The following is a 23,727-nucleotide window of genomic DNA, read 5'->3' as shown; positions in this document are numbered from 1 at the left end:
GACTTATGGGCCCCTTGGCCTCAGACAAACAGTGCTCTCTTGAGCCTCACCTTCCTGACATGGGAAAGTGAGATGGAAAAGTGTGATTGTCTTGCTGAAGGGCTGGGGGTGAGAACGCGAGTCACTGGATGGAAATGGCTTCACAAGGCTGGGCACGCCTAGCATCACTCGGGTCCCTGGGGCAGCCGCTGGCATTCCCAGAACTCGTGGGGGGTTGGCCCACTTGCTGGGGGAGGGGAGGCCCACCGTGGCCTTGGTCATGTTCTCCAGGGCGAGCTGCATGAAGGTTTTCTCCCAGGTCTCCTCCAGGACGTCACTGGCCCCGATGACAATCTCCAGGGTCTGGAACAGCCGGAACTTGTGCCTGCTGGAGATCTGCAGATGGCAGAGCAACGGTGGCTTGGGGACAGAACAGGTCAGATCGTGTGGGAGATGTGGGCAGGGGTGTGGACAGGGAGGGGTGTGAGAGGAGCCATTTATCTCTGCCACTTCATGGTTCTATGACTCCGGGCAAATCCCTTGGCCTCCCTATGCCTTAGTTTCTCCACCTGTGAGGGTCAGGATCACCATCTCATGAGCGCATTCCGAGGGTGGTCAATGCATGCAGGGCCAGTGTTTCTCCCTCCCCACTCGGCCCATTTGACATGTAAGGAAATTGAGACTTGCCCCAAGTCATGTAGCTGTTCTAGGCAGGCTCCAGGGTTTGAGCCCACCTTGGGGTCCCACCCTCCCGCTCTGCCCCCTGTGCCTGCCCCAGTGGCCCAAGCTGTCCCCACCTCCGGGTTGTCTATGAAGTAGTCGTGGATGGTTTCCATCACCAGCTTGGGGGAGCCATGAGCCATGTTCTTGATCTTCTTGATGATGTACTTCAAGTGGAAGAGGTCAGCACTGTTCATGTCCTGCAGCATCTTGAGGCAGATGGCTAAGGTTGGCAAGAAGGCACGTGTGAGCAGGCTGTGGGTAGCTCACACTGTGCAGCCAGGCTGGGTGGGCAGGAGGTGGGTCTGGGGATGGAAGGAGTACTCTGAAAATGAGAACTGGGGAATGGATGCATAAGAAGTCCAGGACCTCCTGACTGTCCAAATGGACTTTCTGGGGTTCAACATAGGTAAGGAGCAGGAGTGCAGGTGCATGAGCGTGTCCTCACTCACGATTCATATTCCCATCTGCCCATCATCCACTCATCCACCTGTCCATCCAGCCATCTGTCCAACCACCCACATGTTCCATCTGTCCATCCTTCCACCTACTAACCCACCTGCTCATCTATCTTTCCATTCATCTACCTGCCCATCCACCCAACATTCAGCTATTCATAAATTTATTCACCCACCCAACCAGTCATGAATTCATCCCTCCATCTTCCCATCCATCCTATCCTCTCACCATCTGTCCAGTCATCCAGCATTCAATAGTGTTTGAATAAGGGAAGGGCCAGGCCTGGACTGCGGTTCTGAGGTGTGAAAGGGAATGGGAGGATAGCGGAGGTGGGGTATAGGGTGAACTGGGGCATTATTTAGGCTTTGGATGGTGCTTCAGGAGGCATGAAGAGGCCAAGTCATGTGTGCAGGGTTCTCTGCTGAAAGCTTCACTATATCTACACCACTCGATACCCTCAAGGTCCTGGAGCAGAGACTCCCTCTGGTCGTCACCCTCAGGACTGCTGTTGGTGGAGGGACATGGGATCTACTGGAGCCTGACCCCATCTGGGCCGACCCACCCCTGCCTGTCTGAGCCCAGGGCTGGCAGTCACCTGCACTGTAGGCCTCCGCCATGAACATCCCGTGCTCCTGTGGCATCAGTGTGGCCTGGCTGCTCTGCGACTTGTGAAGCAGGATGGTGGTGCGGTGTGACCATCTGTCCCTGCAGGCAGAGTCCTGGGGTGCCATCACATAAGATGAGTCCTTTGTGGATGTGGAGACAGGGAGGGAGATTCTGAAATGGAGGAGGGACCCTGGGTGTCAGCATCTGAATGTGTGTGTTTATTTCTGCATTAGTACAGGGGGTGCTGAGCGCAGCATTGGCTTCCATCGGGCTCAGCTACATCTTTCCATGTGTTTGTCCTTCCATTCAATGGACTGGCTGGGCCCTGGGAGGAGGGCAGGAGTCTCGAGGCCTCAGGGGCACTGTTGAGTAGGCAGCATCACCTGTAGGCCTGGTGGGGCCTGGCCTCCCAGCAAGTATCAGGTTCTGAGGTTGGGTTCGAGACAGACATGGCTGGTGGGATGTTGCAGGGTTCAGGGTATGGCATCTCTAGCTCAGGCTCTTGACTTGAGAGAGCCAATCTCATTCCGACCACATGTGAGACTGCTCCCGTCACCCAGACATCACTGGTGAAGTCCCCGAGGGGAGCAGGGGAGCTGCAGGAGCAGTGAGAACAGAGCAAGGGTGGATGCAGGGGCCTCCAAGGAAGGCCTCCCCTCCTTCCTCCAAGCTGGCCTCTGCCTTCTCCTCTTCTCCTTCCTCCAAGCTGGCCTCTGCCTTCTCCTCTTCTCCTTCCTCCAAGGTGGCCTCTGCCTTCTCCTCCACTCCTTCCTCTTCTCTTGCAAACGTGGGGAAAGCACTATCTCAGGCTGTGTTAGTGGCCGTAAGGGGCCAAAAGAGACCATGTCCTTCCATTCAGGGATGCTGCCCAAGCCTGGTCCCCCATCACAGATCCTGCCCGTGGGCTCCTGGGGCAGGAGCAGGCTCCTGCTCCACCCACTTCCTGACCTTATTTATTTGTTCACTCTCAGTACCCACTTCCCAGGTGCCTACCATGGGTGGGACATGTTCTAGGCTCCTGAGATGCATCAATGAATGAGATAAAGTCAGCAAATCAAATCAGTGAATTCTGTGGTATATCAGAAGACAGTTAGTCTCTCAATATTTTACCCATTCATTTGTCCTACCATGGGAGGGATGCATGTCAGATCATGCCACTCAAAATCCACCCATATGCCTCCCATTTCACTCAGAGTAAAACCCAAAGTCCTGAAAATGACATATAAGACACTGATGCTTCCATCCATGAGGGTATAACAAGGACCAGCTTCACCCTCCTGTCTTAAACAACTCAAAAATTGGAAAAATATACAAAACCATGATCATCAGACATCAGACAACAGCAGCACAGGACGAAGATCCCTGAAAATGGAAAACCAGTAAGGTGAGCCCAGCGTGGCCACAGCCAGCTGCCTGGGAAGTTTCTAGTTTGCAGTGCGGGGAGGGGGAGCCCAATGAAGCCCAGTACTCTCTCTGAGTTGAGGAAGTGGACATGAAAGTCTGGGGGAGCCAAAGTGGCTGGAGTTTGCTGGGAAGAGTCACAGGAGAGAGCTGCACAAGGAGGAGATAGAGTTCTGGCGCTTTGCAGGGTATCCTCTGCATTCCCTGTCTTCATCTGAGCTCAATACATTTGGGAAAAGAACCACAAAGCTCCAAAAGGAGTAGAGGGAACAATCTTTGGAACTCACACAGGGCTAGGAAGAGTTCCTTTTCTCATCAGCAAGAGTGGAAAACCTGGTAATTCACAGGGCATTAAGTAGAGTGTTAATGGTATGAAATGTCTAGCATCCAATCAAAAATTTGCTAGGCGTGGAAAGAAACGAACAACAACAACAACAGCAGCAACAAAAAACAAAACAAAACAAAAAAAACAAAAAAAAAGATCCCTAATGAGGAGAAAAATCAATTAATTTAAACAAACACAGAAATGATATAATTAGTAGACAAGGACATTAAAACAGTTATAAGGTTGGTGCAAAAGTAATTGTGATTTTTGCCATTACTGTTAATAATATATTTCTCATGTTCAGCATGGTAAAGCAAAACATAAGCATGGTAAGAAGAGACATGGGAAATATGAAACAATGAAGAATACATTTCATATTATGAATACACTAGTTTAGCAGGAGATTAGACAATGTAGAAGCAAAGATGAGTGAACCTGGAAACACAGCAATAGAAACTATCCAAAAATGAAACATATAGAGAAAAAAGACTGGAAAAAATAAAACAGAGCATTAGTGAGATATGGGACAACATCACATGGCATTTTGTATGTGGAATTTGCATCCCCACAGGAGAAGGAAAGGGAAAGAAAACATATTTGAGGAAATAATACCTGAACATTTTACAAATTTGATGAAAATTATAAATCCACAGATCCAGGAAATTCAACGAATTCCAAGCAAAAGAAATACAAAGAAAACTACATGAAGACACATTGAAATAATATTGCCCAAAACCAATTATAAGAGCAAATCTTAAAAACAGCCATAGAAAAAAGACACATGAAAGGAATGAAAAATGAGAGCACAGTTCTTGTTGAAATCAGTGCAAGCCAAGAGATAGTAGCGCAACAATTTAAAGCCCTGAAAGAAAAAACAAAACGAAACAACAACCTGCCAAGCTGGAATTCCATACCTAGAGAAAATATCTTTAGAAACGGAAGGTGATATAAAAACACTTTTCATGTACACAAAAACCAGAAGAAGTTATCATCAGGAGTCCTGCACTACAAAAAATGTTTGAGAAAGTCTTCCAGACAGAAGGAAAATGGCAACAGATGGAAATAGAAAACTACGCAAAAGAATAACGAGCACTGGAAATGGGAAAAATGTAGGTAAATAGAATTTATTTATTTATTTTATTTTATTTTGTTTTATTTATTTATTTTTTGAGACGGAGTCTTGCTCTGTCACCCATGTTTGAGAAAGTCTTCCAGACAGAAGGAAAATGGCAACAGATGGAAATAGAAAACTACGCAAAAGAATAACGAGCACTGGAAATGGCAAAAATGTAGGTAAATAGAATTTATTTATTTATTTATTTGGGACGGAGTCTTGCTCTGTCACCCAGGCTGGAGTGCGGTGGCACGATCTCGGCTCACTGCAAGCTCCCCCTCCCGGTTCGGTTTTACGCCATTCTCCTGCCTCAGCCTCCCGAGTAGCTGGGACTACAGGCGCCCGCCACCTCGCCCGGCTAGTTTTTTGTATTTTTAGTAGAGACGGGGTTTCACCGTGGTCTCGATTTCCTGACCTTGTGATCCACCCGCCTCGGCCTCCCAAAGTGCAGGGATTACAGGCGTGAGCCACCACGCCTGGCCAATGTTTTTATTTTTAAAATTTAAAGTAAAAATAATAATGCATTGTGGATTTATAACAAATATAGGAGTAAAATATATAACAATAATAGCACAAAAGCCAGGAGGGGGAAATGAAAACAAAATGTTGGAAGATGCTTATACTTTAATTTTACTTGAAGGTATAATTTCACTTGAAGGTAAACTGAGATAAGTTAACATGTATACTGGAAACCGAAAAGCAGTGACTAAATAATAAAACGACACAAAACAAAATATGTGTGGCTAGCAAGTCCACAAAGGAGAGAAAGTGGAGTCATAAAAAATACCCAATGCAAATAAAGGCAGAAGAAGAGAAAAAAATTGTACAAAAAGAGATGAGACAAAGAGAAAACAAATTGCAAGATGGTAGACTAAAACCCAATCATATCAATAGTCATATTAAATACAAATGATTAAAGCACCACAATCAAACAGCAGAGATTGTCAAATTGAATAGAAAAGCCAGAGCCAAGTGTATACTGCCTATACAAAATCCACTTGAAATATAGTAGATACCAATCAATCAAAAGTAAAAGGATGGAAAATGATATATCATGCTAACACAAATATAAAAAAACTGTGTGGTGGCCGGGCGCGGTGGCTCAAGCTTGTAATCCCAGCACTTTGGGAGGCCGAGACGGGCGGATCACGAGGTCAGGAGTTCGAGACCATCCTGGCTAACACGGAGAAACCCCGTCTCTACTGAAAAAAAAAAAAAAATAAAAAAAAAAAAATTACAAAAAGCTAGCCGGGCGAGGTGGTGGGCGCCTGTAGTCCCAGCTACTCGGGAGGCTGAGGCAGGAGAATGGCATAAACCTGGGAGGCGGAGCTTGCAGTGAGCTGAGATCCGGCCACTGCAGTCTAGCCCAGGCGACAGAGCGAGACTCCGTCTCAAAACAAACAAACAAACAAACAAACAAACAAAAAACTGTGTGGTTATGTTAATATCAGGCAGAGTATATTTTAGAGTAAATAACAGGGATAAAGAGAATCAGTTCACTAATCAAGGAGATATGAAAATCTTAAGTGTTCATGCATCTAGTCACAGAACTTCAAAACACATAAAGCAAAGAAGTTAGAGCTAGAAGGAAAAACAGACAAGTCAACAATCTTAGTTGAAAATTTCAATACCCATCTATAGATAACTGATAAAATAAGTCGACAGGTAATCAGTAAGAATATAAAAGGCTCAAACAATTATTAACCAACATAATTGAATTCACATTTATGGAACTCTAACCACAAAAGAATAAACTTTATTTTCAAATACACATGGTACATTGACCAAGGCAGACTATATTCTGTGCCATAAAAAGTCTTAGCAAGTTGGAAAAGATTCAGATCCAACAAAACATGATATCTGACCACATGAAATTAAATTGGAAATCAATAACAGAAAGATAGGTGGAAAATACCTAAGTATTGGGAAACTAAACAACATACTTTTAAATAATCCATAGGTAAAGAAGAAATAAACGGTAATGAGAGTAAAAGGTATCTTGAACAAAACAGAAGTGAAAACACAGCATATCAAAATCCCTGGGGTGCAGCATTAAAACACCTGTATTAGAAAAGAATGAAGGTCTGAAATCAGCTTGTAATTGAATAAATTAGGAAACAACCCAGCATATTAAACTCAAGAAAAAAAGTAGAGCAAAAATTAATGAAATAGAAAATAACAAAAAATAGAGAAAAATCAATGAAACCAGTAGGTGATTTTTTTGAAAAGATGAAAACATTGATAAACCACTAGCAGGATTTATTAGGGCAAAAAAGTGAAAACACAGATTATTAACATCAATAAGAGTGGATACATCATTACAGGTTCTATAGACATTAAAAGAATAATGAAGGGATATTCTGAATAACTTTGTGCCAATAAACTTAGTGACATAGATGAAATGGACTCATTTCTTAGAGTCACAAAATACCAATGCTTACTCAAGAATTAAATAACAAGAATAACCCTATATTGTGAAAATTGAATGTGTAGTTGAAAACTTTCCCACAAAGAAAATTTTAGGCTGTGTTGGCTTCACTCTCGAATTCTATCAAGTGTTTCAGGAAGAAATAATACAAATACTACAAACTCTTCCACAAAATTGAAGAGAAGGGAACACTTCCCAACCATTCCATGAGGCAAAACCTGACACCAAAACTAGATAAAGATATTGGAAATAAAGAAAACTACAGCCTAATATCTTCCATGAACAGACACAAACTTTCTTAACAAAACAATTCAAAGTATACAGAAAAGCTTATCCATCATCTCCTAGTGGGGCTTATCCTGGGAATATAAGGCTAGCTGAATATTTGAAAATCAGTCAATGTAATTCACTAGATTGACTGACTAAGGAAAGAAAATATAATGATCTCAATAGATGCAGAGAAACATTTGGTAAAACTAAACATCTATTCAAAAATAAACATAGGAATTAAGAAAACTTCCTCAAGCTGATAAAGAGTATCTATAAAAATCCTACAGCTAATATTATACTTTATGGTGAAAGGCTGAATATTTTTCCACATGACTGGGAATGAGGCAAGAAGTCTGCTCTTACTCCTCTCATTCAACATTAGACTGTGGACTTAATTCGATGTAAGAAGTCAAGAAAAAGGAATAAAAGTCATACAGCCTAGAAAAGAAGAAGCAAACTATTTTTATTTGTAGAAGGCATTATTGTACAAGTGGAAAATTCCAAATCTACAGAAAAGCCTACTAGAACTAAAAAATAAGTTCAGCAAATTTACAAATTGTAAGGTCAATAAAAAGTATTCATATTTATGCATACTGGCAATGAACAATTGGGAACTGAAATAAAAAAGGTACCACGTACACTAGCACCAAACTTCATGAGTTATTTAGACATAAATCTAACAACAATTGCAAGGTCTATATACTGTAAACTACAAAATATTGATGAAATAAATCAAGAAGATGAATAGATATACCATGTTCATGGATTGGAAGACTCAATATTGTTGAGATGTTAATTTTTTTCTAACTTTATCTAAATATTCAATGCAATTTCAATAAAAACCCCAGCAGGAAATTTTTTTGGTAGTAACCAACAAGCTGTTTCTAAAATTCATATGGGAAGGTAAAGAAACTAGGATAGTCAAAATGATTTTGAAGAAGAACCAAATTGGAGGACCATTACCAATGTCAAGACTTATTGTAAAGCTATAGTAATCAAGGCAATGTAATATTGATAGAAGCACATAAATATAAATATGTGTAACAGAACGTAGATTCCAGAAAAAGGCCCACACATATAAGGTCAATTGATTCTTTTTGTTTTGTTTTGTTTAGAGATAGGGTCTCACTTTGTTGCTCAGGCTGGAGTATAGTGGTGTGGTCATAGCTCACTGCAGTCTTGAACTCCTGGGCTCAAGCAATTCTCCTGCCTCAGCCTCCTGAGTAGTTGGGACTACAGATGCATGCCACTGTGCCTGGCTTCAGCTGATTTTTGAAAAGGGTGCAAGAGCAACTCTATTAAAAAAGCATTCAACAGATGATGCTGAAATAATTGGATAGACACATGCAAAAAATAACCCCTAATCCATTCCTCAAATCGTATGTAAAAATTTACTCAAAAAGATAAAAAAGACCCAAAAGTAAGATCTAAACTTCTAAAACTTTCAGAAGAAAATACAGGAGGAAATCTTTATGATCTTGGGTTAGACAAAGATTTCTTAGATGTGACACCAAAAGCACTATATAAAAGAAGAAATGATAAATTTGATTTCATAAAAATTAAAAACTTCTGCTTTTTGAAAGATACGTGAAACTCGTTGGAATCAAAATGGAGTCACTGTTAAAACTCTGATAAATGGGGCTGGAGGAAGCCATAAAGGAATGGTTCTCATGCACAAATGCCTGACAGCAAGAACTATCACAAAAGACTCTGCAAAACCCACAACCTTGCACAAAGGCCAATTGCAACCTTACACACACACACAAATACTTCTGTGAGGTTGTCTACCCAGAAAACTGTCTTTCCAACCTAGGACTCACCCCACCCTTGTTATTGACCCTTGTAGCCAAGACTTATTATTTCAGAACAACTTACGTAATCAATCATTTTAATTTTGCCTTTAAAAACTTACCCTTGCCCCAGCCTTGAATAGGCATGTGGTTTACTATGGCACACGTATTACTATTCCATGCCTATTCCTGAATAAATATCATTTTCTTTTAGAGATCCCCTCTGTCTTTGTTTTATTTTTGTTTTCCAAAGAGAAAGCTGCCTAGGCTGGAGTGCAGTGGCACAATCATAGCTCGTTCATAGTAGCCTCGAACTCCTAAGCTTAAGAGATGCTGCTGCCTCAGCCTCCCAAGTAGCTAGGACTAAAGTTGCAAGCCACCTTGTCTGCCTATTTTTTAAAATTTTTTTACTGTAGAGGCAGGGTCTCTGTATATTGCTCAGGCTGGTCTTGAACTCCTGGGCTGAAATGATCCTCCTGCTTCTGCCTGCCAAAGTGATGGGATTACAGGCATGAGCCACTGCACCTGGTCCCCCTCTCTTTTATTTAGATTAAGGGATATGCATTAAGAAATGAGCAGCTATAGACTTGGAGGCAGTATTTGCAAATCACATATCTGATAAGGGACTATCTCCAGAATATGGAAAGAACTCTCAAAACAAAACAAAGCAAAGCAGCCTAAGAAAACACAGGCAGGAGACTGGGACAAGGCTTCAGAGGAGGCAGACGGATGGCAAAGAAGCACCTGAAAAGCACTCACCATTCCTCACGAGGGAAACCAACTAGCACCACAGTGAACTATCACCACACATCTACTAAAACAGCTAAAATCAGAGACACTGGAAATACCAAGTGCTGGTGAGGTTGTGGAATAGCTCTGGGCTTCCATGCATTGCTGGTGGGAATGCGCAGCACCATAGCCCTCTTAGAAGGTAGCCTGGTATTTGCTAATAAAGTCATGTACACTTACCAAACAGCTCAGCTACCCACTCCTAGGCATTCACTCAAGCGAAACGACTACTGACTAAAATATATACACAAACATTTATACTGGCTTTATTTATGGTATCTCCACATGGAAATAATCCAAATGTCCTTCACCCTGGGAATGCATAAACAAACCATGTCACATTCACAGTAAAGTTACTCAGCACAAGAGAGGTGAATCACTGATGAACACGAAAACACGGATGCTCCAGGAGGGAAACCGGACACCACAAGCTACATGTGGTGTCATTTCACTTTTATGACATTCTGAAAAAGGTGAAACTACAGACAGAGAGCAGGTCAGTGGTTTCCAAGGACTGGGAGTTGGAGAGAGTTCACCTCCAAGGGACAGGAGGGAGTGTCTGGGAGGCGGAGCTGTCTGGGGGTCATGCACCCACTGCCATATTTTGTTTGTGATGGTGGATCCATGACTATATACATTTATCAAAATTTGAGAGCTATAAGCTAAAAATAGTGAATTTTATCATCTGTAAACATACTGTAATTGAAAAGAAAAAAGACACATAAGAACAAAAGGGGTCTCTCTGCCCTTATTTCCTTCTGCTCTCCCTTGCCTATTCCACCGCGGCGGTGGGGCGCTCCCACCAGGGGGTGCACGTTTACCTCTGGACCTTCGCGTGGCCACTCTTTCCGCCTGGGAACACCCTTCCTCCAGATGGCTGCCTGGCTCAGTCCCTCACCTGATTTTAGTCTTTGCTCAATTGTCACCTTCTTGAAGAACTGATTTAAAATCCTCACCCCACACTTCCTCCTCCCCATCCTCTCTTTTTTCCACGTCGCTTTTCGCCCTGTAACATCATATCGTTTACTTTCCTGCTTCTGGTCTCACTGGCAGTCTCCCTACCTGGAAGTTAAGGCATGAGGACAGGGTCTTTATCTCTTTTGTTCACAGCAGTATCCCCGACACCTAGAACACCTGGTCCACGCAGCAGGCGCCTAGCAAATACTGGCGGAATGAATGGAGTGCTTCATAGCAGGGGATGTATCCAGAGCCACCACCGGTCCAGTCCAAGGTCAGGACTGTGGCACTGTGACAGCCCTCCCACCTCTCCAGGGTCCAGTCTGTCCCCTGCAATCATCACACCAGATCCAGCTTCCCAAATGCCTTCCGGTGGACCCTGTGAGGCTCTGCTTCCCTGGCCCCTCTGCCCAGAGCATGTCTCCTTCTCCTCCTTTCTGTCCCCTTGCCAGGGCTGTAGGAGGACACCCGCCAGTCTTCTCCATCCTGTAACTGCATCATAAGGTTGGGGTTGCCTGAGAAGCTGCATTTCTGCACATCTGAGCTTTGCAGTAGGAAGAGCTCCAGAGCCTGCGTCCTGGAGATCACATGTTCTGACATCTCTTGGCATCTCAGGGCCAGGGCAGCTCTGGGGAGGCCCTCAAACCCTGCTGTCTCGACCTTGAGAGGTCAACACACAGTTTACCCCTTCTGGAACCCGCCTCCTTCCTGTGGCCTCTCCAAAAACTAGCCAGTTCCCTCATCCTGGAAAGGGTGACCTTCCAGACAAACCTGGTTGGGGCCGACTCTGGGAATGGGAGTGAGGATCCTACTGGAGCTAGAGCCCGGCTTCCCCCAGGCACAGCGGCAGTCACAGCACGGGCCGCAGGCACCAGCGAGGCCCGTACCTTGCCCCTCCAAATCCACATTGTAGCCCCTGTGGCTTCCAGAGTTAAATGTATTTTTAAAGATAGAAAAACGATGTGAACACACTATTAGTAAACATCTGCAGAGGAGCACTCTTGGCTTAGCAACAGAAGCTATGGCAGAGAAGGGAGGCCTGACAACATTCAAACCGGGACTGCGAGGGCTGGAGATGCCTGAGTTCACAGGCAGGTACCAAGACACTCCCAGAACATTCACCAGCGTGGATTGCAACTGGGAAGCCTACTCTGACCCCATGGCTTGGCTGTGGGCCCCAGCCCGGGTGGATAAGTGTCTGTACAGCAGAACCTGCTTTGGCTCCCCATAGAGGGGGCAGGTGGGACTCTGGGCTGGGGGCCAGACAGCTCTGACTTGCCTGTCAGACATAGGAAGGTAGAGATGCCCTTTGTGTCTGTCCAGGTCCCTGGGACACTGGGGCACCCTTGGGACCCTGGAAGGCTGTGGAGGAACCTTCCTTTATTCATGTCCCTTAAATCTCTGCAGAAACACTGGCTGTGGTATCATCTCCATTGCGCCGAATAGAAGCCGAGGCTCAGAGAAACAGGTGGACGGTCTGTCCATCCAGTCAACTGACCCATTCACACAGCCTGCAGGCACTGCTGGCGACACAGGCCACGGTCCCTCTGGCCCTCACAGGTGCAGGATATGTGGGCAAGGCCCTCACTCCAGTTTAAACTTCCACCCTCCTAGCCTCCTCTCCTCCAACCTGATCCCCACTCCAACCCGGGCAGGCTGCTCCTGGGGGCGGGACCCTCCTTCCTCAGCACAGGGGCCCCTGGATGGCCTGCAGGGAGGCTCCCCTGACAGATAAGGCTGAGTACTGGTGGGGGGTCAGGGGGTCCCTGCTGGGGCTGAGCTGACCTGGAGTTTTGGGACACGGCTGAAGACATTCTACCCGTCGGGGTGCGGCTACGTGGCCTTTCAGAACACTGCCTGTCCATGGTTGGGGTGCAGTGCAGACCCACAGGAACCCACCACTAGCTCTGGCCTCACGCCTGTGGGCTGGCCCTGTCTCTGGCACTGACCCTCCCCCGCCCTGGCAGGCCTGACCTCACCCCTGAGGTCACAATGGTTCCAGTGTCCACAGCATCCTTTCTAGGGTCTGTGTTGTGGGGACAGCAGGCGTGCATGTGTGCCTGTGTTTGTGCGTGCGTGCTCAGACGTGTCCTCAAGGGGTCCCGGCCCTGCCCCTTCCTTCTCTGGGCCTCAGTTGTCTCCTGGGAGACCCGTGGATGATCTGGCCTGGGCTATTTGTTTGCTAAGTCCAGGTCCCTGTACGGGTGACAGGTCCCGGGGCTGGAGCTGTGACTTCCCCTCTGGGCCTGAGTCTGAACACCTGCGATGTGCTGGGCTCCCCTGGGGGTGCTGGTGCTTGTCTCCTCTGGGATCCTCTCCAGTGGGAGGAACCAGGAGCGGGGACAGCCTGGGATCTCAGCCTGTGGGGCTGGGCAGGCTGTCCTGAATGAAATCCAGCCCCCTCTCTGGTGACCGCGTGCCCGGGAACCTCGCCGTGCCTCACAGTGCACTCCTCCCCATCTGTAATACTGGAGCAGGACCGAGGGTCAGAGTGGAGGCTTTCTCCTCTAGCGGCCTGGGCGTCTCCCTGCTCACTGCCCCGGGATTGGGGCAGAGCTGAGAGGGCCAGGAGCCAGTGACTGGTCGCACAGCAATCAGTGGTGGAAATGAGTATCAAACTCAGGTCCCCAGATCCAAGTCTAGCGTGAGGACGAGTCCCCTGGACCAGTGGCACCCCCTTCCTCCCCGCCGCCGGCTCCGCGACCCGGCCTCCCGCGCGGCCGGCAGATGGCGCTGCGGGCCCAGGCAGGACTCGCGCGGCGGGAGGGCACGGCCTGGACCGGGGGCCTGTGAGAGGCACACGTGCCACCCAGCCCACGCGCCCTCCCCGCCGCACCCTCCCTCCAGCCAGAGACCCGCAGACAGGGCGTCATGAGTAGGGGTGCCTGGCATCCCACCGTCTTAGACCTGGGGCTGCAGGCACTACTCCCTGGGAGCAGTGACTGCCTGAGGGCGCCACGTGGGTCCCACCACCAAGCCTTTGCACAGGCCGTTCCCCCTCCTGCTATTCGCCTGCAATGAGGAAGGGCCGGACTCAAGGAGGAAGGGGCAGCTCCCTAGCCTCTCAGGCTCCTTCTCTCTGTCCCTGCCCAACTCCCCAGGGTTCCTAGGCTGCAGCCAGGTTTGAGGCTTTGTGCAGTGCTTTCCTCCTGGAATGCGCCCTGCCCCACACTTTCCTAAAGAAAGAGCATTTTTGCCCTTTCCTATCTGTCCTTGGAGACTCCCACCCAGGTCACCTCCTTGGGGAAGCCATCCCTGGTTTCTTTGGGCTCCCACAGCATTTATTCTAGATATGGTTTGTTCAACCGTGCTGGGCCTGACTGGGTGGTGGGACGGTGGGGGCTGTGCTTTGACTGGAGGTGACAGGAGGGGCCAGGTGGACACCCATGCTCCTCGTTCAGCTGGGTCCCACTACCAGTTCCCCTGGCTGCTGCCCCAAGGCCTGACTCCCTGAAGTTCCCTTTCCAGGAGACAGTGGCCCTGTTTGACCAGTGGACACCTCCACAGAAGACGTAAACGTAAGGCCTGAAGCTGTAAAACTCCTAGAGGAAAACAGGGGAAATGCTGTTTGACATGGGTCTTGGCAATGATTTTTTGGATATGAAGCCAAAGCACAGGCGAAAAAGCAAAAATAGACAAGTGGGACGACACCAAACTCAAAAGCTTCTGCACAGCGAAGGAAACAACAAAATGAAAAGGCAGCCTGTGGAATGGGAGGAAATATTTGCAAACCCTCTCTCTGATAAGGGGTTAACATCCAAGATATATAAGGAACTGCTGTCACTCAATAACAGAAAACTCAATCAGCCAATGAAAAAGTGGGTAATGAATCGACATTTATCCAAAGAAGACAAATAATCAACTGGTATATAAAAAGGTGCCCATCACTAATCACCAGGACATGCAAATCAAAGCCACAGTGAGATCGCTTTGCACCTGTTAGGATGGCTGGCATCAAAAAGACAAGATGGCAAGTGTTGGCCGGGGTGTGGAGAAAGGGAACCCTTGTACCCTGTTGGTGGGAATGTAAAATGGTGTAACCAATATAGGAAACAGCACAGAGGTTCCTCGGAAGACTAAAGATAGACCTGCCATCTGATCCAGCAATCCCTCTACTGGGTTACAGCCAAAGGAAATGGAACCAGGATCTTGAAGATATAGCTGCACTCCCATGATGGCTGTGGCTTTGTTGAGGATAGCCAAGATATGGAAACACCTGCAGCGTCTACGGTCAGATGAATGAAGAAAGAACATGTGGTATATACACACACAATGGAATATTAGCCTTTAAAAAGAAGGAAACCTGCCATATGAGACAACGTGAATAAACCTGGAGGATTTTATGCCAAGCGCAATAAAGCCAGACCCAGAAAGGCCAATTCTGCTTGACTCTGCTTCTACATGGAATCTAAAAGAGTCAAACTCAGAAGCGGAGAGTAAAATGGTGGCTCCCAGGGCAGGGGGTAGGGGCAAGGGGAAAGAAGGCATCGCTGCTGAATGGGGATAAAGTCTCAGTGAAGATACGTTGCAGAAGTCTGCTGTGCCACATTGCACCCATAGTTAACGAAGCTGCACTGCACGCTTAAATGTTAAGTGCATAGATCTCATGTTAAGTGTTCTTACCACAGAAAAACAAAAACAGCCACCACTGAGCCCTCCCCACCCAGCCTCTAGTGGCAGCGCTGGGATCCCCAAGTGGGGCTGCAGGGCCTCAAGGCTGGCCCTTTCCTAGCAGCTGTGGCCGGACGGGGCTCTGTGCTCCCGGCTGAGGGAGTGTCTGTCCTCTCTGAGCCTTGCTGCTCTCAGGAGCACAGCAGGGATGGACTGAGGCCCCCCTTGGGGGCAGAGACAGTGCTCACCTCCCAGCCCTGGGGGGGTCCCGGTCCTGCAGATGGGTGATTCCCTATGCCAAGATTGCCCAGGGAGGGTCCCACTGGCAGGGTGGGGCAGCCCCGGTCAGCAGCAGGCCCGGGTCCCCAAGCTGGGACACTGCCCAGGGGCTCCTCCTCGCCTTCCAGGGCTCCCCTCCTCCTCCACACCCGCTCCTACACTTTCACAGAAAAAAGAGTGGAGAAAAGGCAAAAGAAAGAGGTTTTCTCCTCCGCTTTCTGAAAATGAGATTTTAAAAATAACTTCTGGCAGGGGGAGCGCTGGGAGGGGCCTTTCTGGGGAGGCCAGCCGAGCCTGCTCTCCCTCCTCCGTAGGCAGCCACCACCTGGGGCCTGGGGCCTGCATGCCTCCACCAACAGGCTTTCTCTGCCAGACACCCTTCTCTGTCCCTCAGGAAGGCGGGGCCTTCCTGATCTGCTGGAGGAGAGAGCAAAGGCCAGTGTGTAGCGGGGGAGCTGCTGGGGGGAGGGGGTAATGCTGATGGCAGAGGAAGGAATGTCGGGCCATGGCCCCAGGAGGGAGAAGGGGGCTGGCTCCTACATGTCCCCCACATTTCCCCTGTCTCGCCGGTGCCCTCAGCCTCCTCTCAGCTCACTGCTGACCAGCCACAGGCCTCCTGGGCTGGTGTTTCATGGTCCTTAGGGGCTGGGGCTTTTCCTGCCACAGGGCCTTTGCACACACGGCTCCTAAGGCCCGCCTAGCCCCTGCTTCAGCGTCATTCCCTGAGAGGCCATCTCAGATCACAGAATGGACACAGAGTGTCCCCCGCCCACCTCGATACTGTCAGAGCTCCCTGCAAATTTCCCTTTCCTAAAGGCATTTCCTTCTGGGGTTCTCTCTGTTGCCCTCCCAGCTTACAGTCAAGAGGCTCCGGAGGGTGGGCTGAGCACAGATACTCTTGCTCCCTCACCCCGTGCTCGGGCTCTCGTCATTCCTATTCTTCACCTGCCATCACCTGTGTTTCTCTCTCTGGGGGGATCTCTGGCCACTGCTGAAGCTACCAGGAAATCCAGCTTTCCTGGGAGCAGCCTTGACCCGTGATTGGGGGCAGGGACAGACAGCTCAGCCCTACCCCTCTGATGGGGTGACCCAGTGGGATCACGCCCAGGTGGCTTCCAGGATGCTGGGTGCTTGACAACGCCATTCCGGCTTCCCACCTTCCGAGTCTCTCTTCCTTCCCCATTCCACAGTGTTTCCTGGGATCACGTCCCAAGAACACGCCTGCCCTGAGTTACTGCCTTGGGATCTGCCTGGTAGGCAGAAGAAATGCCCCCAAAGTATCAATGTTCTCATGCCCGGAACCTGTGCTTGTTACTTTTTATGGCAAAAAAGGACATTGTAGCTGTGATGAAATTAAGAATCTTTAGGGATATTATTATCCAGGTGGTCCCCCAATGCAGTCATGTGTGGCCTTACAAGAGGGAGGCAGAGGCAGGTTTGACTACAGACAGAAAGGAGGCTGTGTGGCCCCGGCGGCAGAGGTTGGAGGGAGGCAGCCACCAGCTTCCGGCAGAGGTGAGGAAGGCTGCTGCCATAGCCTCTGGGCGAGCGTGGCCCTGCTGGCTCCTTGGTTTTGGCCCAGGGATGTGACTTTAACCCAGGCTGGTGGTAGTTAGTTACAGCAGCTCCAGGAAGTGCACACTCTCAGCTGCAGGGGAGCCCACTCTGAGACGCATTGGGTCGGCTTCATTCTTGCCGCCAAATGAAGGTTGTCCCTCCAGATGCTGGGCACATGGCCAGCCAGGGGTGGATGGCACGTCCCAGCCTCTCTTGCAGCCAAGGGGGACCACAAGACCAAATCCTCAGCCCTGGAATTTGAGAAGTGGTGTGGGCAGTGTCTCCTCGTGTTCTCCATAGGAAGCTGTCAGCCCATGACTGCCTTTGCCCCTCCTGGGCTGGGATGCAGTACGTGCCGCTGCACCTCAGTCTTGCAGATGAGGACACCCACCCCCGGGTGAGGGCAGAGCCACAGGCCAAAGAGCCTGGGCCCCTGAGTGTCCCCAAGGAGCAGAGCTGCCCTTGAGGCCTGCACTGGCTGGACTGTTGCAGGAGGGAAACAAATGTTCTGTCTTGTTTTAGCCACTGTATTTGGGGGTGCTTTGTTACAACAGCTTAGATGTCTCCCTGACTGACACAGCTTGGTTTAGAGGCCGCCAGCCAGCTGGGGCGTGGTCCCCAGGAGGTGCTCAGTGGCGGTCGGCAGAATGGGCATGTCGGGATGAACCGTTTCTTCCTCTTTCAGTCACACAGTGATATTGATAGCTGAGCCGCCATTCAGGACCGTCGCTCAGCCGCAGCCCACCAGGCTGAGCTGAAGCTGACCCGCGCCTGCCTTGAGAATTGGTGTCGGGGGGCCATCTGGCTGGAGTACAGGAAGGTGGAAAACACATGTGGGTCATGTGAATACAGGACTACACTCACCACGGCTGACTCTGAGGTCCGAGAGCGGGGTACGCTCCTGCCTACAGGTGCCTGGAAGGCTGGGCTTAGCCTTCCCGTCCTCCACGCCCAGCTCAGAGCCTGGCCCAGCAGGGGCTCAGGAAAGGCTTGGGGGTGGAAGCTGGATAAGGCACTGGGACGCTGCTTCTTGGGACCACGGATGGTGCTCAGGGCCTGGATGGAGGAAGCAGAGGGCGTAGACCTCATGGCTGGAGGGCAGATCCCAGGCACACTCCACATTCCTGAGCACTGTGCCTGTGGGGGCGATCCCAGCACTGTGACCTCACTGGGGGGGTGTCACACAGGACAGTAACGGGAAGGAACTGTGCAGGTGCCGTGCATGCAGGAATGCAGGGAGCTCGATTTCCTGTTCCACATCTGTCATTTTATAATAGTGAATGTGAGACACATGTGTGCCTTTCAGAGCAGCCCTGTGGCAGGTTCCAGGCCCAGCCCCACCCCGCATAAGATCGGAGCGTCTTCAACTACAAAGGTCCCCTCATGAGGTGGCCATGAAGTCAGGCCTCCAGGGTGAGGGGATGTTCCAGGGGCAGGTTGAATTCCAGCTTTGTTATACTGTATTGTCCCTTCTCAAAGGCCCATTTATTTCTCTGTTCACCTCAGGTCTTCAGCCCCATTTCACAGACGGGCAAGCGAGGCTCAGGGAGGTGAGGAGGTTGCACAGCCCACAGGTTTCGAGCATCCCACTCAGAGCCTCGGCCTCTGCTGGATCTCCTCGGCTGCACCCCAGCCTTGCTGGAGATGGGGGAGAGCATGGGGCATGGCTTATCTGGGGAGAAGGGTTCCAGCTCACCTGCTGGGGCTGGGCAGGCCTTTCTTTAAGTCTGGCCCAGAGGAGGTGGCCCAGGCCTGTTCTGAGGGGTTCTCAGGCAGGTGGGAAGACAGAGTGGGTACAGGGTTTTTCCATGACAACCCTGGCCTTCCCTACCTCCCACATGCCCACCTTCCTAAGTCTGAGGCTGGCACTGACCTAGGAATCTCAGCGGAGGGTGCTGGAGCCCAGGCTGCTCAGAGGGTGTGGCCTCGAACGGCAGGGCCCTGGACATGAGACCGTGTGCAGCTGAAGTCATCACCAGGACACATGGGAGCCACAGAAGGCAATGGAGGGACCATATCCAAACAGGTGACTTCTGATGGGGGTGCCAGCCGGGCCTGGGAGGCTCCAAGGTACAGAGCAGGCCAGGTGGGCTTCCTGGAGGAGGTAGTATGAGCCAGAACCTGAAAGGGTTGCATTGCAGAGGAGAGTGGGAAGGGCACCCTCTCAAGCCAACTGCACAGAGAGGTGGAGGTGCAGAAATACAGAGACCAGGAGAGGGGAGGGGGCCCCTGTTCCCTGGTCAAGCCCCGTCTTGCTCTGTGTTGCAGCCCTTCCGTACGAGAGGCTATGGTAACAGAGAGCCTGGTATGAGTGACACTCAAACACCAGGCGCGTTGACTGCTCGATCACATCCCAGTCTGTGGCTGGGGTTCTCCTTGTGAGGAGCCAGGCCCCAGCTCAGGCCCCTGGGAGCACTTACCTTTCTTTCCCTGAGGCCATCTCTGGCTGCCAAAATGCTCGCAGGCCACACCTGCTGGGGACACAGCAGCCCACTGCTGTTCGTAGGCAGGCGGAGTAGCTCTGGAGCCATCCCCGGTAAAACTGTGCCAGGATGCGTTTTCCCAGGCTTCGTTCCCTTCTGTCTCGTGTCCCCACCAACGCTTGATCCCACTTTGAGGGAACCGAAATCCCCATGAGCTCTTTGTGGCTGGGGCGAGGTCTGACCCACTTCACAGGGACTACTGGAGTTGCTGAAGATGGGGACTGCTGACTGGGCTCTGAGGACTTTGGGAATGCCTGTGGGAGCCCCGTGATCTGGAGGGATAGGTCAGCTGAGGCTGGATCAAGGCCTCGGCTGCCCTGAAAGCACTCACAGGCTGCAGCTGTGGACACCAGGCTGACCCGAGGCGAGTCAGGAGGAAGAGTGCCAGTGGGACAGGCTGGTGGTCTCTGGGTGCCAGTTTGTCATGGCCCCTGAGCAGGGCAGATGAGCAGATGTGACTGGGGACTGATCTCAGAGGGTTGCTGGGTGCAGTGGGAAGGGTTAGGGATGGGAGGGTGGCCCTGCAGGGTCCAGGCGAGGGTCAGGGTGCTGGGTGAGGGGCTGCAGTGATGTCCACAGAGAGGTTAGTGCACAAGAGGCCACCGAGCCCACAGGTCCCCACTCAGCCTCCCCCACAGCCCCAGCCCACTCCTGAGTGGAGGCCCTTTAACTGCAAGGTTCTGTCCTCCCCTGGGAGGCCCCGCCCATCTCCTGGGCAGCCAAGTAAACAGAAGCCTGCCCTCTGGGCTGCTGGCATGGCTTCCTCCTGTCCTGGGATCCCCAGTCCGGCAGGTCTGCCCCCTCCTGTAGCCACTCCAGGTGAGACACTTGGTGAGGGAGGGGAATGGAGGGGAAGGGGGACAGGGCACCTGGGGTTCTGAGAATGTGGGAGCAGGAAGCGGCCCTCTCACCATCTTCCAGAAGAAGATGCTCTGCCAAGGTCGTGAAAGAGAGTGGCAGTGGGGCTGGGCCAGGGTGGGGGCATCAAAACCTCCCCATAAAGTTCCTTCTCCTCCCTACTCTCCCCAATGCTTTGATGCTCTGGAGTCCCCAGGGAAGGGGCTGGCTCTCTTCCTGAAGCTTTTGGGCCTATGGACCTGGAGGTGTGCAGGGTCCTTCTCACTCTTTAGAGCCCCTTCCCGATCATTCTCCTGCCCTTGCCTCTTCTAAAACCCAGCTCTGGATCTCAGAGGCAGTGGGAGGGACAGCCAGCCATCCATTCACTCACTCATCCATCCACCCATCCACCCACCCACCCACACATTCATCCATACATACATCCACCCATCTACCCACCCTTCCATTCACCCATCCACCCACCCATTCACCCACCCACCCATCCTGCACTTGGCCAGGCCTACAGCAGCAAGGAGGCTGGCTCTGCTGCCCTCCCTGGTCTGCCCAGCCTCTCCTCACCTAGCAACTGCCTCGCACCTTCTCCATCCTCTCTCTCCTTACACTGTGCTGCTGGCCTTATGCCCTCCTTCCCTGAGAAGCTGAAGCCATTGGAAGAGGACTTTGTAGGTGCCCACCCACTGTACTTGTGGCACTGGGCACTGTCCATCCTGGCCTGCTCTGGTGAATGCCCCGTCCCTCCTCCCAGCCAAAGGCAGCATTCAGCATCTCCCATTCTATCCCCCACCTCACGCTGTCACTCCAGCAACTCTGCACCCTCTCTCTCCTGCGTCATGACACCACTCTTTCCCAGGTCGTTCCCACTGGCATGAAAGCATGCTGCAATTTATCCTGTCTCTTGACCCCACTTCCCTTCCAGCTCCCGCCCTACTTCTCTGCTCCTTATTCAGAGCCAAACCGTAGGAAGGTCATCTGTCCTGGCTGCCCCCATGTTCTCCTCTCTCATTTGCTCTTGAACCCACTCTCACAGAGTTTTAATTTCCAGTGCTTCACTAAAGCAGCTCTGGCAAGGGTCACCAATGACCTCTGCACTGGTGAGTCCAAGGTCACTTGTGGGGCCTCATTTGATGTGATACACTGGCAGCACATGGCTCAGGTCCCTTCTCCCACACTTGGCTTCCAGAGCCCCTACGCTCCCATCACTTCCCGCTCCCTTTTGGTGCCCTCACTGGCTGCTCCTCATCTCCTTGACTTGGTGGTCAGGAGGGAGGACTCTAGGCTCTGTGCTTGCACTTCTGCTCTTTCTAACCCCACTCCCTCAGTGATTCGTCTAGTTTTGTGACTTTAAACATCATCCCCCCAGTGTCCATCTCCAGCCTCAACCCCTCTACAAGCAGAGCAGTCCAGGCTCTGTGTGAGCGGGATCCTCTCCAGCCTTGGGGCTACACTCCATGCCAGTGTAGCGCTGTCCACGGTGCTGATTTAGGAAAGTACTTCCCATTGATCAAACAGGCTGGTCAATGTCATCTCATCTGCAAGGGCAGCAGAACAGGGTTGGTTGGTTCCATTTTCAGAGGCTCATAGAAGGTGAAAGATTAGCCCAGGCCCTGACAGGTGGAAGGACCCCCACATCTGCACTGCTCATGACTGTAGCTGATGGCTTGAACAGAGCCTGCCTGGCACACAGTAGGTGCTCAGTGAATATTTGTGCAGAGGGAAGAGACTCTTAATCAAAAGGCCCTTGAACCAGGGGCATGGCATAGTGGAAAGTGATTGCTTAGCCCAGGGCTTCAGCTCGGCCTCTGCGTATGATTTCTCTGGGTCTGTATACTCACCAGTAAAACAGACTGAATTTTGTTACCCCTCCCAAGGGTGTTGGGAGAAGGATCTGACAATTCATGGTCATATTCATCCAATCCCACCTCCCAGCCTCCCAGTGTGGCCATCCCCAGGGAGCTGCCTGGTCTCACTCCTGCATCCACCTGGGGCCTGACAACATTCCTCCCTGGACTGTGTGCCAAAGTGAGGTCCCATGGCTGCTTTGCTCACTTCAGTATCCCCACAGCTAAGCACATTTGCTGAATGAAAGAAAGAAGGAATGTAGGGGTCTCTCCTGAATGGACGGCCTAGACTTGGGCAGGGTGTGGACCATGGGCCAGCAACCTGGGTGCCTTCTGGGGACCACGGATAGGCTGAAGGGTGGCATGACTGAGCCAAAACCAAACTCTCCTTCTACCTCCTCTCCCTCCTGGGGTCGCACCTCCCTCTGGATCCCAGGGTCAGCTGTGTCCAGGCAGGGAGCCAGGCTGTCCCCGCAGGCTCCTCCCCATCTCGGTCTACAAGGCCTGGTGATTTGGCCCTGCAGCCTCTCCCAGGTGGTGTTTTCCCATCCTCATGTTCATCTTGTCCTCCCCTGGATCTGACCAGACCTTGAAGCTGGGCCCCCAAAGTCCATTCTCTGCACAGCGGCCGGATCAACTTTCAACTGAGAGTCACCACTTCACCTCCTGCCCCAAACTGGCCACTGTCTTCAGGGAGAACCTCAACATCCCAAGCTCACTCAGTCCCCACACGGTCACACTGGCCAAACTCTGCAGCCTCCTCCACATCGGGAACGCTCTTCCCAAAGAGTACTTAGTGAGCATCCCCTTCCGTAGACCCAGGACCTCCCCCTCTTCCTGGTTTGCTGGTGCTGTTCCTCAGAAATGCAGGGCCCGGCCTCGCCTCATCACCAGGTGGCCCTGGCCGTCACCAGCTCTGCCTTTCGAGCTCATTTGGCGGCTCCTTCCAGACTGGCCACCTCTCTTCGCGCCCGGCCTCCTCGCCTCTCGCCTGCGCGGGCCGCTCCCCGCCCTGCCGGGCGTTCACTGTCCCCTCCGCCCGCAGGTCCCGCGGCGCCCCCGGAGCCCGCCTTCCCGGACATCTACGGCGGAGACGAGCAGCTCTGGGAGGCGCATTTCTGCGGCATCAGGCGCGCCTACCGCGCGCTGGGCAAGCAGCACGACTTCACCATCCGCGTGCTCACCGAGGACTTCACGCTGCCCTTCCCGTTCGCCTGGCCGCCCGGGCCCGACCCCGCCTGCGGGCCGCTCTTCTACGACCCC

The 23,727-nt window shown here is 51.0% G+C and overlaps 1 protein-coding gene across 1 annotated transcript in view; it reads right to left on the bottom strand.

The window, feature by feature from the left end:
* Positions 1 to 12,784, bottom strand: part of MROH5 (maestro heat-like repeat family member 5) — a 72,315-nt gene extending 59,531 nt beyond the window's left edge. Inside the window, exons 1-4 of the mRNA XM_011938121.1 lie at positions 12,624 to 12,784; positions 1,754 to 1,935; positions 777 to 922; positions 247 to 375 (exon numbers count right to left, since the gene is read on the bottom strand). Of these exons, the coding sequence (XP_011793511.1) occupies positions 247 to 375; positions 777 to 922; positions 1,754 to 1,935; positions 12,624 to 12,703 (537 nt within the window). The 5' untranslated portion in view covers positions 12,704 to 12,784. The remainder of the gene's footprint in view (positions 1 to 246; positions 376 to 776; positions 923 to 1,753; positions 1,936 to 12,623) is intronic.
* Between the last annotated feature and the right edge of the window lie 10,943 nt (positions 12,785 to 23,727).

The sequence above is a fragment of the Colobus angolensis genome, unplaced genomic scaffold (assembly GCF_000951035.1).
Source record: "Colobus angolensis palliatus isolate OR3802 unplaced genomic scaffold, Cang.pa_1.0 Scaffold17, whole genome shotgun sequence".
Classification (NCBI taxonomy): Eukaryota; Metazoa; Chordata; class Mammalia; order Primates; family Cercopithecidae; genus Colobus; species Colobus angolensis.
This window is presented reverse-complemented; position numbering and strand designations above follow the sequence as displayed.